A 16,280-nucleotide genomic window follows, 5' to 3' on the forward strand; every position below is an offset into this window, starting at 1 on the left:
GGCGAGAGATAGAGGCACTAAATGGAAAAATGTTCTCCAAAATGCACCACATAAAGTTGGGGAAAGAGGCAACAAATCAAAAAGTGTAAATAGTTTAGATGCCAGCTCAGCAAAGACAAAGGTTAAACTACTTCATTTGAACAAACTTGTTGCTATGGAGAGAGATGCAGCAGAGAAGGATGAGAACAGGAAAGGAGTAGAGAGGGTCACAAATTCAGCTATGATAAACAAAAAGTAATTAATTAAACAGAAAGGCAATAAATGTTCCAACTAAAGTAAGAATGTGACATGGTCTCTAATTAATCTCACAAGTAGCACTATTTTCATCCGGAGTAGTTTTCCAAGCTTAAAGATATGTTCTTTCTTTCTTTAAGCCCTGAGTTATTAAGTAGAAGAGCTGAAGCAGAAAAAACCAAACAGGAGCAGCTAAATGACTACTAGGAAAGTAAAAAGGAGGGGTGCACCAATTGCAGTTTTCTAGTCGATCATCAATTACCAATTTTTCAAAAGCCTAACCTCCTGATTCCAATTTTGGCTGATATTGCTTTTTTATTGTCTGAAATGTCGCTAAATATAGCTTAAAAGTCTCTGAGTTTTCAACAGTGGGGTGACTATTAACTGAAAACGTGCAGACATGATGGGCCCGTGTATCAGTCAATTTCTCTCACAGGAGAGCAGAAGAGGACAGTGGTTGATTTTTAGACCTTTGCTGTGGAAGATAAGATTGGTGGATAAGATCGACTTCACATGTAAGTATCCACCGATCTCCAAAATTAAGGAAATCGGCTGCCCAATAAATCGCTCCATACCGAGTACACAGAGACAAGATAGAGCTGTGTATTAGAAAATATAAGGTAAGATCCACAGTCAAACTCAAGCACATAAGTACCCCCCCCCCACACACACACACACACACACACTAAAAAAGACCTACATGTTGCCAACTTCACAACAAAAAAGCTTTAAGAAAATAAAACTGTTCAGGTCACAAATAATGTCACCAAGATTAACCAAAATATCAGAAAGGCTTTAGTTGGAGTTCAGGGTAGCAATAACTCTTAACTGCCGTAATCCGAGTTGAGCTGGTAAATCTGAGTAACAAGCCATAATTTATTCCAATTAACACTTTAAAAAAAAACTCTAAGCGGCTTTGAAAACAAAGACATTAATAAGTGATTAGAACACCGACGTCAGCACTCTCTGATTTTACGACTGTCATTTTTCCAAGTGTTTTCCAGAAGCAATGCCAAGAACACGTCAAAAAACGGCTTCTTTAAAAAGAGGCAAAGACCTTTGTTGTTTCACCTGCTAACAGGAAGCATTAAGCTTCACGTTGCCCCACATATCTGAACATTAAACTGCTCAGATATGAGGAGGAAGCAAAACTGGCTCGGACTCCACAGCAGGAACTTTAGCAGGGCATTTGTTTACGACCGGCTGGTACATTTGGCCTGCTACTGTTAGCTTGCTATCCGGGATCAAATAAAATTAGCCAAGTAGCTCCACTCTGCTCAATCATCTTTAAAACTTCCGTAACGATGTTTTACTGTACATCTTTCTAAGTCTGACCGCTTTTTCCCCCAAGACGGCTGAACTGCGAGAAACATGAGAGCTGGGAAGAAACGACGTTAGCAGCACCGAGCTCAGCTGTAGTGTTTTAAACGGGTTGATTTCTTTAGTCGGCTGGAAAACCGCTTCCTAACTCAATGTGCATGTAACATCTGTTTAAAGACTGAACCTCTGTGCTGCTACAACAAAGCCGCTGAATTAGCCCACCTCAATTAGCCCATTTTACCTGCTCATCAAATCGGGTAATCACGGCCTGGACCCATTCCACTGGTTTGTGAGCCGCCATGGCCGGCCGTGGGGACACACAGCTCTGTTGGGAAGTCCGAGGTTTAAAGTCGGTGTGGACAGACGTATTTCCCCATGAAAATATGACTTGGGTGGCTTAGAAAGGACAAAGCGGGCGAATATTTTCCCCTTTCTATTGGATTCACCATGGATCCACCGCCATGACAAGCCACCGGAAGTCTTCTTCGGTCAACTGAAGGGAGGCGTTGGATCAAGTTAGCTGAAACTAATGGCTTCCAGGCAAATACTTGACCCTGCTGTTTACGGGATTTTGGTGCTCGAATACATTTATTATTTTTGAAATGATCATACTGCATCTTAAGCAGAACAGAAGCCACTCCAATTCTGTACTAATTTCTTCAGATCCCCCCCCCCATTATGTTTCTCATGAAATATATTTTTGTATGTGACGGATATTAAAGGATATGGCTGAACAGACCAAACGTATTCAGTTACAGTGAAAAAGGACATTATTAATAACACTGGCGTTAGCTATTATTAAAAACGCAACTGTGATTCATGTTAGTAGTTCTCTTAATTTACTTTGAAGGAGAGCTACTTTGGTCTACTTCCGCAGTTGTTTTAGGAACTAAATGCTCGTTTCTCGTCAGGATATTTTCAGTAATTAAATGCCAGATATCTGTTCTATAAGAACACCGTTGCTTAGAAAGAGGGCGGTAGCTTGCGTCTCCTTCTTCTTCTTTTATTGGCGGATAGTAAACTAATTGAAGCGCATTACCGCCGCCAATAGACTGGAAGGTAGATCTGAAGGAGGAAAGGACAGGAAATGAAGCTTGATGCGTCACTGCTGGCCCCTTTATCACAAATCAGTGTGAAGTAATTACAATATTCTCACTGATTTAGGAAGTTAGCTTAAGTCACGCTCACTAAAATTGCACAAGTCAATGTTACTAAATTATTTACAACTTGCAAATACCTAAATTTTTAAGTTTTGAAAACTATTTCTTAAGCAAGTTTGCATATTTTCTTTTGAGTAAAGTCCTTATTTCGTTTTATTGTAGTATAATATGTCTGTTTGTATTGGGTTAAGGTAACTTAAACAGTTTTAGGCATTCGGTTTCCTCAAATGAATTGAGTACCTGGAAGTTGTGACAACTAGAATGTTATAATTATATCAGACCAATGAGGCTGAATAACTTTGCTGAATTGGATCTTCTTTAAATCAAATTTACCATCTAAGTAACTGATTCAGTGATGAGTACAATCAACACGTTTTAAGTAATTTAAACTCAATTTAATAGTTAATTAAACTCGTAATAACATTATGAGTGTAGGACACTTATAGTTCACTTTCCATAATAAACTGGCACTATAACTCTCCCTTCTCCTTACTGCTCACAGAAAATATGAGTTAAATGTACTTACATTTAATATTTTTGAAACTCAATTGTTTAGTTCAATAAACCTAAACTGAGGCAATCAGTTTCCTCAAATTGTTTGAGCTCAAGTAGCTTGTTTAACATTGTAGTTGTTGAAAGATATTTTCTCACGAGATCCTGATCGAGTAATTATGAGATTATGCCTTTTTTTGTTTTTCCTCCGCTGAATGCAGTGCGTTTCTGTACATTCCCACTGACATCAACTGTTAACTTCTTTTCTTTCTAGATGTACATCACGCTTACCTCAGAAGATGGTCCGCGTTCCTCACTGTGGACGTGAGCGCACAGCAGCTGGCACTCAGCAACGGAGAACCTGGAGGTTGAAGTTCTGTTGGAGTTAACTGAACCCACATATTTCATTTTATCTTATAGAAACTCATTGCTGGCCTAAACATAATGATAAAGATTCAGTTTATTATTCCTCTATACATATGTAATTACATTCTGGCACTTTTTTTTAATGTGCAACCTTTTGTACTTAGGCAATGCAATAGCTACACATGAACTTTATTTTTTATATCTTAAATCCAAAGGAACAATAAAATTAACATCACAAGGTAACATTATGTATTTCTGGTGTTTCACACTGTGGGATAAAACTGCAGCTCCATCAGAAAGCTGACCACAGCTTCACCGTTCCTCTCCTCTTTATTGCTGTCCGTTCTTCAAAGTGACCAGCTGCTAAATCACGTAATCCACAGCAAAGCTACTATTTGCTATTGAATTAACTCTTGAGTCACCTTGGCTGCCCAAAATGAGACATCCTGCTTTACTGCTTTTTTGATTCTCAATATCTCAGTCAGAATAATTGTGAATTCTATGAATCTTGGCCAGGACTTTTTATTTTTTAATTTTTTTATTTCTTTGTCCCTTTCAATGTAAGGTATGTAGAACAAAAGATATGCACTTTGTACACACTTAACACCTTCTGTCCCATTGACTCACATTATTACCACATATTTTTGATAGCGCTTTTAAATAACTTTCCCATGAAAACCAAATTAATCTAAGCTTTGGTTTTATTAACAAGAAACAGTTAATAGGTGTGGTGATATTACCACAAGCCCCTTCATGTCATCAAGTTTCAATACCGACATAGTTCTATTGCCTTCCAAAATGCATGTGTAACATCCATCCATCCATCCATTTTCTTACACCCTTGTCCCTAGTGGGGTTGGGAGAAGCTGGTGCCTGTCTCCAGCTAACGTTCCGGGTGAGAGGCGGGGTACATCCTGGACGGGTCGCCAGTCTGTCGCACATGTGCAACATATATTACATATATGAATATTTATTTGGAATATTATTTATATGAATTGGTTAATAATGAGGCTAGATCAGAAGACTCTTGGATTGGCTACTTGAGGGAAGTGGAACTTTGTAAACACACACAGACAACCACATGGCGCAAAATATAGAGAAATGTATTACATAATATTTACAAAAAATAGTTTTTGTAAATACAAGTCCTTGAAATATTGAACTCCATAAAATCCCCGCAAGTGTTTTTCCCCCTCACTCAGGGAAACGGTTCAACCCCTTGACGGCAGTAAGGTGGATGGTGGAAAGGGGTGAAGTTAAGTCTGGAGTGAAAATGGAAACCTGGTTGTGATTGTAGGTTTGAACACCTCCTACCACACTGGAAGGAGTGATGGGGATCTGACAGATTTCCTGGTTTGGTCTAAGGCTAGTCTAGGGTCAGCTGTGGCCCAAGACCAGGGTCAGGTTTGGGTTAGGGTCAGGAATGAGGAACCTGGCCAGTTCCCACTTTCAAAATGTGCGACCAGCTGAACGTGTCTGCGGCCGCGACAGATAGCATCTCCCACGTAGTCCAGTGAGCAGCAGCTGCTTCATGAGACACTGACGTACTACTATGAGCCAATGAAATCACGCGTGAACGTCTTATAAAACTGTAATTTTTATTACAGTTTTGTAAGATGTACCATTTTGGGTCACCAAGGCTAAATGCATCAGTTTTTACTTTTAATTCTTGTTGCGCTAAAAAAAAAAATGCATACAAATCTGTGCTGTTATTAATTTTCAACTTGGTCAAGGCTAACACACCCATATATAAAGTACTCCACTTTAGAGTTTATTTTTGGAAAATATTTTAAATGTTTTTTTCTTTAAAATGACCTCTCTTTTTTTGGCCAAAACAGGCATAAAACATAGAAAAGATTTAGATTTTAAAAATATGAAAAATCCTATATCTATGGATAGGTCTAAAGCTGCTGAAAACATTTAATGCAGTGAAAGTGGAAATAAAATATATAAATGTAGATTTTTTTTAGTACAGTTTGAGAAGATGTACCGTTTTGTCTCACAAAGGATAAAAGTGTCAGTTTTTACTTTGAAACTTTCATTGCTCCAAAGATAATAACACATAAAAATGTATCTTAACTTTCAACTTAATCAAGGCCAAAAACACCCATATTTTACCCATATAATATTTTAGAACATCTAAAATATTCTACTTCAGATGTTTTTTGTGTGGGGGAAATATTGCATAATGCAGATTTTTCTTTAAAAAAAAAAAAAAATCTGTTTTTTTTTTTTTGACAAAATATAAAAAACTATATAACTTTTGATAGGTGTGAACCTGTCGAAAATATTTAATGCAGTAAAAGTGTTAAGTCTTTAATCAATTTTAAGGTTCCCCAAGTTAATCAAGGTGTTTTTAGGTATATTTTAAATATCAGAATTAGGCATGTAATGAAATCAGTTTTTATTATAATAGAAGGAAGCTACCAGTATAAGCAGCATTAGTTTGTAATCACTCCAGAGTCACAGCCTTGTGGGAGCAACACTTTCACACAACGTTCATTTTTGTGCGTGCTGTGTTGTGTGTAAAATATTGTGCTGCAGGTTTTTGGTGCAAGCGCAACATTTATCCTGATCTCAGCGTAATGGAATACTGAAATTTCCAGCAAACAACATTTGATCACGTTAAAACAAATCTGTAAAATCCACAATTACACCTTTAACAAACTTTCAAAGAAAATATAACGCTGTGCACAACGGTGAAGTTAAGAAATTTTATTTTCAGTCATTTCAGTTGAAAACATTCGTAAAAATTAGAGAAGATCTTATGACACTGAAAGCCTTTGCATTATTTGAGAAGATCTAAATAATGAGCTGTACTTCTAAGTCCAACTCTCAGAAAGTGTTTAAAACGTGTCTGGTTTAATGTTGATCAAGAATTGATCAGAACTACTTGAAAAAAGACATTGAATTCTCAAAGTAATACATGATTAGGATCCTGTGTCAAATACAGAGCTAACAGATTAAGGTTGTATCCAGAATTATCCTAACTGTAACAAGAAAAGGGCATCAAGAAGTGGAAGGTATTCACCGCTGACAGCCGACAGATCCGTCACTTCATCTGTTGACTTTGTCTATCCAGACACTTGGGAGAACTAAATAAGAAGGAAAACAAAATATCTCATTAGGATGTTTGAGAATGGAGAATGCTGAGTTTTGCTATTGGAGTTGTAAATTCCTAGGATGTAACTAAAACAAACACTTTCAGCAACAGACAAAGAAAATAGGACAGAAAATCACAAGAAACTAAGAGGTCACAATCTCACAAGTTGACTTACAGACGTTTAAATCAACACAGCAGTGGGGATAAAGTTTTTAGCTCTGTGTAGAGAACTATTAGTGGTTTTCAATATGATAGGTCACACTTTTTTTTGCCATCACTGATATGTAGTCTTTATAACTACACAAAGTTAATTTTTCAAAAACATTGGATAAAAAAGTGTATTACCATCATATTGGCTTGTCAAGTTGTTTGTCTTCCTGAAGGACACCTCTTCTTGGCTTACCGTCTTCCTCTGAACAAACATAAAAGCAACAAAAATGTTTCACATCTACTTATAGTGAACATTTCAAGTCTTTTTTTTTTTGAAGAGCTGTGCATAAGACTGACATAACATTGTCATAAACATGACATAACACCCGTTATGAACATGAAGGAGTCTTTATGAACGTCTGTGAGTGTCGTCATGAATTGTCATTAGGTAAATAATGACACTTTTACTGCCAAGTTGCATTAAAAGTCCATTAAAAGTCCATTAAAAGTGCCATCATTGCACTAAAGTGTCATTATTTACTAAAAGATCCAAAGTTGGCACTTTAAATGAAACTTTGCATTAAAAGTGTTATTATACACAAAATGACACTTCATAATAACAGTCAAACATTCATAAAGACTCCTTCATGTTCATAACAGGTCTTATGTCGTATTTAGGACCGTGTCATGTTAGTCTTACGCACACCACTTCAGATAAAATGTAACTTTTTTTTTTTACTTGATCATTGTTTTCTGTGGACTGTGACAAAGGGCCCACAATTGGACAGGAGTTGTCCAAAGGACACAGTTCATGTTAAATTGATGTACCATACCATAGCACTTTATTTCTAAAGCACTTTAAAGAAATGTATAACACCTGATAAAAATGCTGTAAATGTAGAACAGAAAGATGGAGAAAAGTTTTAGGTTTGATCCTTTCATTTTAACCCGAGATATCCGCCTAAGTAAAGGTAGACCACCAGCAACGTACAAAGACAAAACTGAAGATTGGTAATGCTCACCACTGGGGTTTGCCTCGATATCTTCAAGGAGATTTGCTGTAGAGTCGGCTGTGCCCAATCTGAACACAAGCTTAGTTAAAAAAAACAAAACTTAAAAAAACAAAGAAACGTGAAAACAAAACTAACTGAAACTATTTACAATTAGGCACAGGTCGCCTGTCTTTGCCTGGTATCTGGTGCAGATGTCGGAGGTTTTATTTTCCATACAGCGTCTCTTCGTCTCGCTCTGAGCCGTTTCCTCCTCAGTTATCCGCTCACCTGCATGCAGCGCGTTTGGGTCTTTATGATGTTTCCCTTTCACTAATGTTCATTCGGTAGCATAACTTATTTTTACTATGCTGTGATAATAAGTTGGAGTATGCTGACAGCATGCTACTTAATGTTTGAACAAAACCACTACGGTGGGTAACCACGGCAACCAGCGAGTCTAAGGATGGCTCTCTCTGCAGTCAAGTTGTGCGCTGCGTATACAAACAAGTATTGCCTCTGTATTTTCAATCGACACTTTAATAAATCTATGTTGTATTATGATCTTACTTGAGGTTTGGATCTTTTGGGAAGGAGGACAGACTTATGTGTTCACTGGCATAATTAAGAAAAACAAACAGCTTGCTAACATGGCGGCATACTGGATATTACCCTCGTTACATCACGTCCTGTAAAGGAGTCGTCCAGCTAGCTCATCACAGGGCTAAGTTTAAAAACATATCTGCATTCAATCAGTGTTTTATTTCTAAAAACTTAATTGTAAGTGAATGATGTAGCATAAACGTAAACAATTGACAATTAAAGCATCCCTCCCACATCATGTCAGCGACACTTTAATAAATCTATATTGACTATTTTCCCTCAGATTCCCACCACAGAATAAAACCACCAACTTTATATTAGAACCACGTGACGTCACAGGAAGGATATAAGTGTGTGAGAGTCTTTCTTTTAGACTTTCTCCTCTTTGTCCTTTCAGAAAATGTTCTGGCAATTTCAAAGAGCTTCTTTCTTGTTGCTGAAGTTGCAAAAGGTAGAACATCATAAACACAAACAAATGCTTCCACGGCCAACACAGTTGTTTAACAGTTGTAAGTCGAACTTACATTTACCCATGTGCTTGAGTTTGTCTCTGAATAGTGCGTCATCTGAGGGAGGGTCCTGTGAATCTGCTGAATACCTCTCCCCTGCACACAAAGGACCCATACTGTAATGTGGAACTACAGACATACATGTGAAATAGTTCACATTTGTTCACAGTATGATGTTTGTACAAAACTCTATATTAGTGTTAATACATGAGCATATATGGAACCAGGAATGAACAACTTTGGTCCGTTCCTGTTTAAGTACACAAGTGATCTGTACACTGACTGACTGCTACCTGTGGAAGTGTCCAGGCTTGATAAATGCCTGGACTTTGATCCAAACTTCAACCCATCTGAAATAAAGAGAGACAGAGAGGAGACAATTGATGTACTGAATACCCTCATATGATATTCCAATATATATTGATTCAACTTCCAAATAAAGTTGTACCAAGGAAAATGCCCTTGTGTTACAACTTTCACTGTTAACTGTAGTGAAAAATCCACCACCTTTATAGGCCAGCCCTATATACCATGCTCATTTTGCTGTGCACTTTTACATTAATAATAAAAGACATAACCCAAACCAGAGGCATTTGAAACTCCTTTCAGGTTAGCTTTTCAAAATTACAAACACTTAAGGAAGATTTTCTCAATCATAAACAACAGTAAGTGATACCTCTCTCTAAGGCAACGAGGAACTCATGGTTACGCTTCAGCTCTTTCAAAAACTCCTCATTCTGCAGAAACAGGGCTATGCGCTCGTCTTCCAAATACTGCATCAGTGTGTTCTCTTGTAATCCCGTTGTCATATCAGGACCCTCAGCAGTCAAAGTCGCTCCAAACACAGAACCGGCCTGAGCTGTTCTTTGATTTGTTGAGGACACAGACACTGAGGAGGTTGAAGAGGCCTGAGATGGACTGCTTTGCGAGTGCTGCTGAAATAAAGACAAGTTTATCCGGCATAATGTGTCAGCAATACCAGTTCAGTTTGAATGATAGAGCAACTTTAGCAACGTTTTCCAAAAAGAAAAGAGTTTGGTGAGACTAAAAGGTAACATTTTATTTGCAGAGGTGTGCATAAGACTGGCACAACACTGTCATAAACATCATATAACACCTGTTATGAACATGAATGGTCTTCATGAATGTTTATGACTGTTGTCATAAAGTGTCATTCAGCAAATAATTACACTTTTAATGCAAAGTTGACACTTTTATTGGACTTTCAATGCAAGTTTTAATAGAACTTTTCATTTAAAATGTCATTATTTACAGAAAAATGCTAAGTTGACACTTTTAATAGGCATTTAATGCAACTTTTAGTGCGACTTTACATTAAAAGTCATAATTGACCGAATGACACTTCATGACAACAGTCAAACATTAACCACAGTGTTGTTTCAGTCTTATACACACCCCTTCAAATAAAGTGCTACCGACTAAAATTAAAACCATTATTTTGAGTAATGTTTTCTACCATGTGTATTGATTTGAAGTCACCCAGGAGACATAAAAATAGTACAATTTTAGAGAAACTTCTAAATCCATTCTTCAATTCTGACTACTAAGCAACAATACATTTAAAACTACATCAGCAAAATAACTAGATTGGTTCAAAGTGCAGTCAGACTTTAAAGAGGACATATAATGCAAAATTCACTTTTTAAAGAAATGTTTTTGTGTACTTTGAGTGTCTAGTAGTTCAAAAAATGTAATTTACTCTCCCCTAATGCTGCATAGATATCTTTATATTCTTTTTGGGTTATATCTTTCAGTCTTTTCAATTTTCTCTATCCGCCATCACGTTTTTCTTGTCTATGACGCATTTACTAAACAGGGTCATGACTTCTGGCTAATCACTTTTGTGAAGCTGCAATTTTTTCCCCCTCGTCCAAGAAGTTCTACTTTATATAGACTATAAGTGAGAGACTCACATGTGAAAAGGAAGGATTTAAAAGCATGATATATCCACTTTAAAGTAAAGTCATTAAAATGTTGCTAAAAATGTTCATTTAATGTACATTTCAGGAGAAAAGATGTGTACGAGCCAAAAGGGTAAAAATACCCAAAACAAAAGAACAACAGAAAACATTATACATCACTTTTGCAAAACATTTTTCATTCATCAAAAGTTTTAATTGTTTGTAAGTAATTTCTGAACAAAATAATACAGTACCTTCACACTGTTTGATTGCCGAGGCCAAATCCTCAAAAAGTCCTCTGGAAGATTTCCGAGCAGCGGGGGGTTCCAGTTCCTGTAGATTCGAACTTGCTGGTCATCTGCTGGCACATGGCTCTCCGATCTAGGATAGCCCACCAACAAATCATTAGCATACATCATCGGCTTCTCCTCTTTTGTGTTACAATTAAAACTTGACAAAGTTCAGGTTGTGAATTGAAAAGTAAATGTCTTCGAGGCTGCCAGACTCGCTCGTAATAATCTTTTAAGGAGGATTTCATAAATCACTCTCTGAACTTTTGGGGGTGGTTTTTGGATAAAGACTTATTTACTTTCTAATCCTGAGCTTCCCTGAGATTATAGACTGCTTGCTTTGCAGCAGGTTGCCATGACTGTCTCAAAAACAACAAAAAAATCAATGCTAAATGAGCGCAAGTGTTAAAATGATGTCATTCCATTTCTTCAGAATCAACTCCGGTACAGACAACAATACCCCAGCAATTTTGCTTGGTAGTGAAGGGGAAAGAAAAGTTATCTTCAAAAGCTGGAGAATGTGTGGAGCCTTAACCTTTCCAATTTTTTAAATGGTCTCTAAACCTTTTTTGTAACTGGAATTCAGCTGTACATATGTAACTACATGATGCTAGACTCTCTCAGTTCATCCATGAACTGTTTTCCCTGCACAGCCTCTGAGCCCAGACACATTCATGTACAGACAAAGGCAACATACCCAAAACTTCCATCCACACCATGGTCTCCAGGATGGCTCCTAATAAAAACGGCAACAGAATTCAGAACATATGATGAGTATTTGTATACCAAATAGTGGCGTATTCAGAATTCTGCTGAAGGAATCTGCGAATTGTAGATTCCCCAAGGCTGCCATTAACGAACCGACGCTCACTGCCAGGCAGTATGGTGACAATGAATTCATTCATTCATTCATGTGAAGTGGCAAAATCACTTCCCATTGATGTAGACGCAAGACGACAGTTGTGGCATTTTGTTCGCTTAGAGCAATCAGCTTGCCGACCTGGACAGCAGGCCCTGGTCGAACTATTTGAAGGCACTAATGAAAGTTTAAAGGTCAAAAGGTCAAACAGACTCCCCCCTTCTATCCCAAATCTAACAAAATTGGTGTCAATGTTTGTGTTAGGATTGTGCTGGTTATGTGCAGCAAAATACTAATAAAAAAAGTTTCCAGAGGTCATAAGAAGTCAACCACAGCCGCTCACAGTTCAAAAATCTAACACAATTGGTCTCAATCAACTCAGCTACTGGTTTGTGCTGGTTTGTCCAGCAATAATTTTCATTCACACTGCTTTTGCTTTGAATGACCTCTGGAAATTCTTTTAGTAATATATTTAAAATCATAGCAGCACAAGTAAAAATTCTTACTGCACAAACATTTGACACCAATTTTATTAGATTTGAAGAAGGCGGGGCGTCTTTGAATTTCTAGTTATTGGTTTTATAGTCTGTAAGGTTTCCAGATTTCTTTTTTACACATCTCTTGAAATACAAGTAGTGAATTAAAAAATAAAGTACAAAAAATCTCATTTTTGTTTTCTTATTTGGCCTTCTTCCACATTAGTGCAAATCTGTTTTTATATATCGAGTCCCTGTGTTCCGTAGAACACATATTGATCTTAGTTTTATAGTGTATTCTGCACAGGTGCAGAAGCAGTCCCAAGTTCTTACTGTGGAGGAGACACTTTGTGTGTCTCTGGTTGCTTCCAGTCAGAGTACATGTTGGATTTCGGAGGAGAGTAAACTGGAGGTGGTTCTTCATCTGAGCTGTCGGGTTCCTGGGTCTGCTCCAGAATCTGAAAAACAAATACAAGGCCAACTTTCTAATCTTAAAAAATTATTTTATCAAACAAATAAAAACAAATGAACAATGCCATTAAGGACACTACTTTTATTTCCACTTTTCTGCGATCTACTTCTGTTCGTCCCTTGAGCAGAACGTACACAAATATTATTGATAGTGCCTAGGTGGTTTTCCTGGCTCTGGTTGTTCTTGACTGGGAGCGATGCATTTTTTATATTTCTATTTTTTTTTACAGATTATCTGTCTCATACAATAACGTCACAACATGGTGAAAGTTTTAACATTTACGAGAAAAAAGCATTTCTGTAAAAGCGGCATGCTGCAGCTATAATGCTGTTCAAATGGACCCAAACCCTCCATGAAACCATAAATTCACTGTGATAAAACTATATTGTTTAGATAGTTGAGCTCAGGTTCTTAAGTCAAAACCCATGCAAGATTAATACTGGAATATGCATAAATAAATTATACTAAACCGATCCTGAGGAAGCTAATGCCAAGACAAGATGCCTGCAGTTATTAGCGGACTATGAGGAGAACTAATGGACAAATTTGGCAACAACAGCAAAGTTGCACATGAATAAAGTTCAACAGCTGAAAACTGCACTGGGTAAGACAGAATCCAAAACAGAAAACGGAACTAGAAACTACAATCAGGGCTCATTCAGACTCTGTCCATGCTGTGGAGGCAGACATCTTGGCAGACCTGGCTTTAAAGGACCTGGAACCTACATGTTCACAGTGCTATCTAAATTTAGATTTGATTTGATGAGTATTTCATCACTTGGATTAGAGTTTTGTACAAACAACCAATGGCATCAGTAACTGCATATATCAAAACCCTTTTGCTTATAGAGGCAGACATCAAGGAGATCCTATTTCTCCTTTTATTTTTTTCCTGGCTCTAGAATCTTTAGCTGCCCATAAACGACGAGTTGTTGATATATTGCCGATATATCATCAAGGTATTCCTCACAAACTTTTAGCATATGGTGATGATGTCGTTTTATTCATTTCGAAACCAAAGACCTCATTCGTCCCTTTACTCCAGCTGATAAATTAATTTGGTGCCTTCGCAAGATGTCAGGTAAACTGAAATTGTGCCGCCATCGGAGGATGTAGATCTGAACTACCAGCAAAAACTCCATTTAGATTAACATTAATTAAATTTGAGTGTTTTGGTAATGTGGTCACACGCAAACTATCACAACCTTTAAAGCAAAACTGGGACAAGAAAGTTATCCCAGTTATCCCAGCATAACATATATTTGCCTTTGTGTTGGTTGGATTAGGGAGATTTAGACCTCAGAACAGTTTCCTGACCTCTGCTGGGATGCTGTCATCTGAGTCCGAGGTATCGTCTGAGTGATGTCCTTCAATGCTCATTTGAAGCAGCTGGTCGATAGTGGCGTCCACAGCTCCTTTGTTGGAACGCAGAACACACTCAATCACCTCGTAGTCCATGGAGGGAAACATGGTCTTGAAGTCTTCCATGGCCTGATTGAACTCCAGGTGCCTGACTGGCCGGTTCGGCCTGCTGTTGTTGAGCTGCCCACTAGTAGTGCCGCCCCCATCTCTACCTCCACTGCTTTCAGAGCCTTTGTTGCTGTTGCTCCGCCTGAACAGGCTGGTCATCCTTTGAGATTGGCTGTCTCGGGTGCTGCCAACCCAATCGGAACCAGAGTAGACTTTATTGATCCCCAAAGGGAAGTGGCTTAAAAAGAAAATTATTTAATTATGACTTAAAAGATCAAATTTACAAGAAAAAAGAAAATCGATAGGTTGCATTTAATCTTCCATGATTTTTCCAGCATTGTTTATCAGTTTCCACTAAAAGACTGTGACGGTCATTTTGCTCTTTGGGAAAAATTAAATGTCCATCTTAGTAGTTTTAAAGAGGCTGTTAGTGTTGTGCTGCAGATTTCAAGGACTGGGAGAGAAGAGAGTCATCACCTAAAGAGACAGAGAGAAATGGTGCTCATTACACAGACACTTCACAAAAATCATTTTCTCCAACAGAGGCAATGCATACTACTCTACTAGTACTTTTATGAAAATACATACTCATACTTTTGGTAAGCTGAAGCCAGCACATAAATAATATTCATTGGACAAAAGATTTACCACCGATACACTGACAGGCCATCTGATATTGAAATAAAATAAATAATTAAATAAAAAGTTAAATGTCCGTCAGAGCACTCTTAACAGCTGTTGCTTGAATAAACCTTTTCTCCGGCAAGTTACAGCAACCAGAAAATTCACTGTACTTTATTGAAAATGTATACGATGAAAATTGTTTCGCAAGTCGAAGTCTAAAATGTGCAAATTCATTTTTATTTATCTATGACCTAAAGGCTTCTTTATTCCCTTAGGATACCCGCTCCTGTCCAGGTTAAATTTGTGTGTTTTTACTTAAATGTTAAGAAATTGGGAAAATTCATGTTAATGGTAAGTGGCTCGAGGTTTCAAACTTTTCTTCACAAAACGAAACAGTGGAAGATGATGTTCCAACAAGACAAAACGTGAAATATTCGACATCGATCCCTCCGCACAACATTAGCTGCCAGCAGCCGTTCAACAGTCAAGGCTTTCAGCAATCACACCTTAGCTCCAGCAGCTAACTTGTGTCTGTGGGTCCGATCCGTCGGTACTAAGTTGTTGCATAGCGAGGCCAAAGCTGTTGGCATAATCATACACGACAATGAAAATGACTTCTTGTGGTTTTATGTTTTCAAAAGCAACAAATCACCGCTATCAAATAAATATCCAGTGCTAGCGATCGTTACTAAGTTATTTGGATTACTCACTGATTATTGAGCCAAGACAGGGAGGCTGGCACGCGACGTACGGAAGAGCCTCAGTAGGTCTGGTTGTGATGTCAAATAATAAATCCTTTAATTCCAACACCACTGTAATGTCTATAGCATGAACCCTTTCAGGTGTTATGGCAGTTCCTCTATTTTTCGTCTTCTTCTTCTTTTTCTTTCTTCTGTCCTATTATGGCGGATCGCAAACAACTTCAAGGTGCTTACCGCCACCTACTGCACGCGAGTGTTCTGTACTCTGTATTCTAATAAGCAGACTACAGTATACTGTATATCTGCTTATATATACAGTATACTGTATATCTGCTTATATATACAGTATACTGTATATCTGCTTATATATACAGTATACTGTACACTATATCTGCTCCATAAGCAGAACTGAAACTGAGCTGGTAAAATGAGACTTGAGTTAAATGTTAGGGTTTCTTCCCAGTTTTGTTTCTCTGAGCATGTTGCTGTGAAACATGCGGGTTTTTTAAAATTATTTTTTATCTTGATTTTGGTACAGTT

At 37.6% G+C, this 16,280-nt stretch overlaps 2 protein-coding genes across 5 annotated transcripts in view; both read right to left on the reverse strand.

Annotated features, from left to right (window-relative positions):
* Positions 1-2,063, reverse strand: part of nf1a (neurofibromin 1a) — an 81,333-nt gene extending 79,270 nt beyond the window's left edge. The window contains exon 1 of the mRNA XM_027999688.1: positions 1,796-2,063. Within this exon, the coding sequence (XP_027855489.1) occupies positions 1,796-1,855 (60 nt within the window). The 5' untranslated portion in view covers positions 1,856-2,063. The remainder of the gene's footprint in view (positions 1-1,795) is intronic.
* Positions 2,064-6,272: 4,209 nt separating this feature from the next.
* On the reverse strand, positions 6,273-15,934 carry cuedc1b (CUE domain containing 1b). Of its 4 annotated transcripts, XM_027998992.1 has the most exons (12): positions 15,750-15,934; positions 14,263-14,892; positions 12,807-12,931; positions 11,836-11,874; positions 11,103-11,229; positions 9,603-9,861; positions 9,220-9,276; positions 8,942-9,022; positions 8,766-8,853; positions 7,848-7,906; positions 7,021-7,087; positions 6,273-6,667 (listed from the first exon to the last, which is right to left on the reverse strand). In XM_027998992.1, exons 2-11 carry the CDS (start codon positions 14,572-14,574, stop codon positions 7,023-7,025), a joined length of 1,212 nt encoding a protein of 403 aa, XP_027854793.1. In that variant the 5' UTR covers positions 14,575-14,892; positions 15,750-15,934; the 3' UTR covers positions 6,273-6,667; positions 7,021-7,022. The 4 variants fall into 4 exon arrangements, with proteins under 4 accessions (XP_027854793.1, XP_027854794.1, XP_027854796.1 ...); XM_027998993.1 differs by lacking the exon at positions 15,750-15,934 and having other exon boundaries at positions 9,603-9,858; positions 14,263-14,574; XM_027998995.1 differs by lacking the exons at positions 11,836-11,874; positions 15,750-15,934 and having other exon boundaries at positions 9,603-9,858; positions 14,263-14,574.
* Positions 15,935-16,280: the final 346 nt, after the last annotated feature.

Source organism: Xiphophorus couchianus, chromosome 18 (assembly GCF_001444195.1).
Source record: "Xiphophorus couchianus chromosome 18, X_couchianus-1.0, whole genome shotgun sequence".
Taxonomy (NCBI): Eukaryota; Metazoa; Chordata; class Actinopteri; order Cyprinodontiformes; family Poeciliidae; genus Xiphophorus; species Xiphophorus couchianus.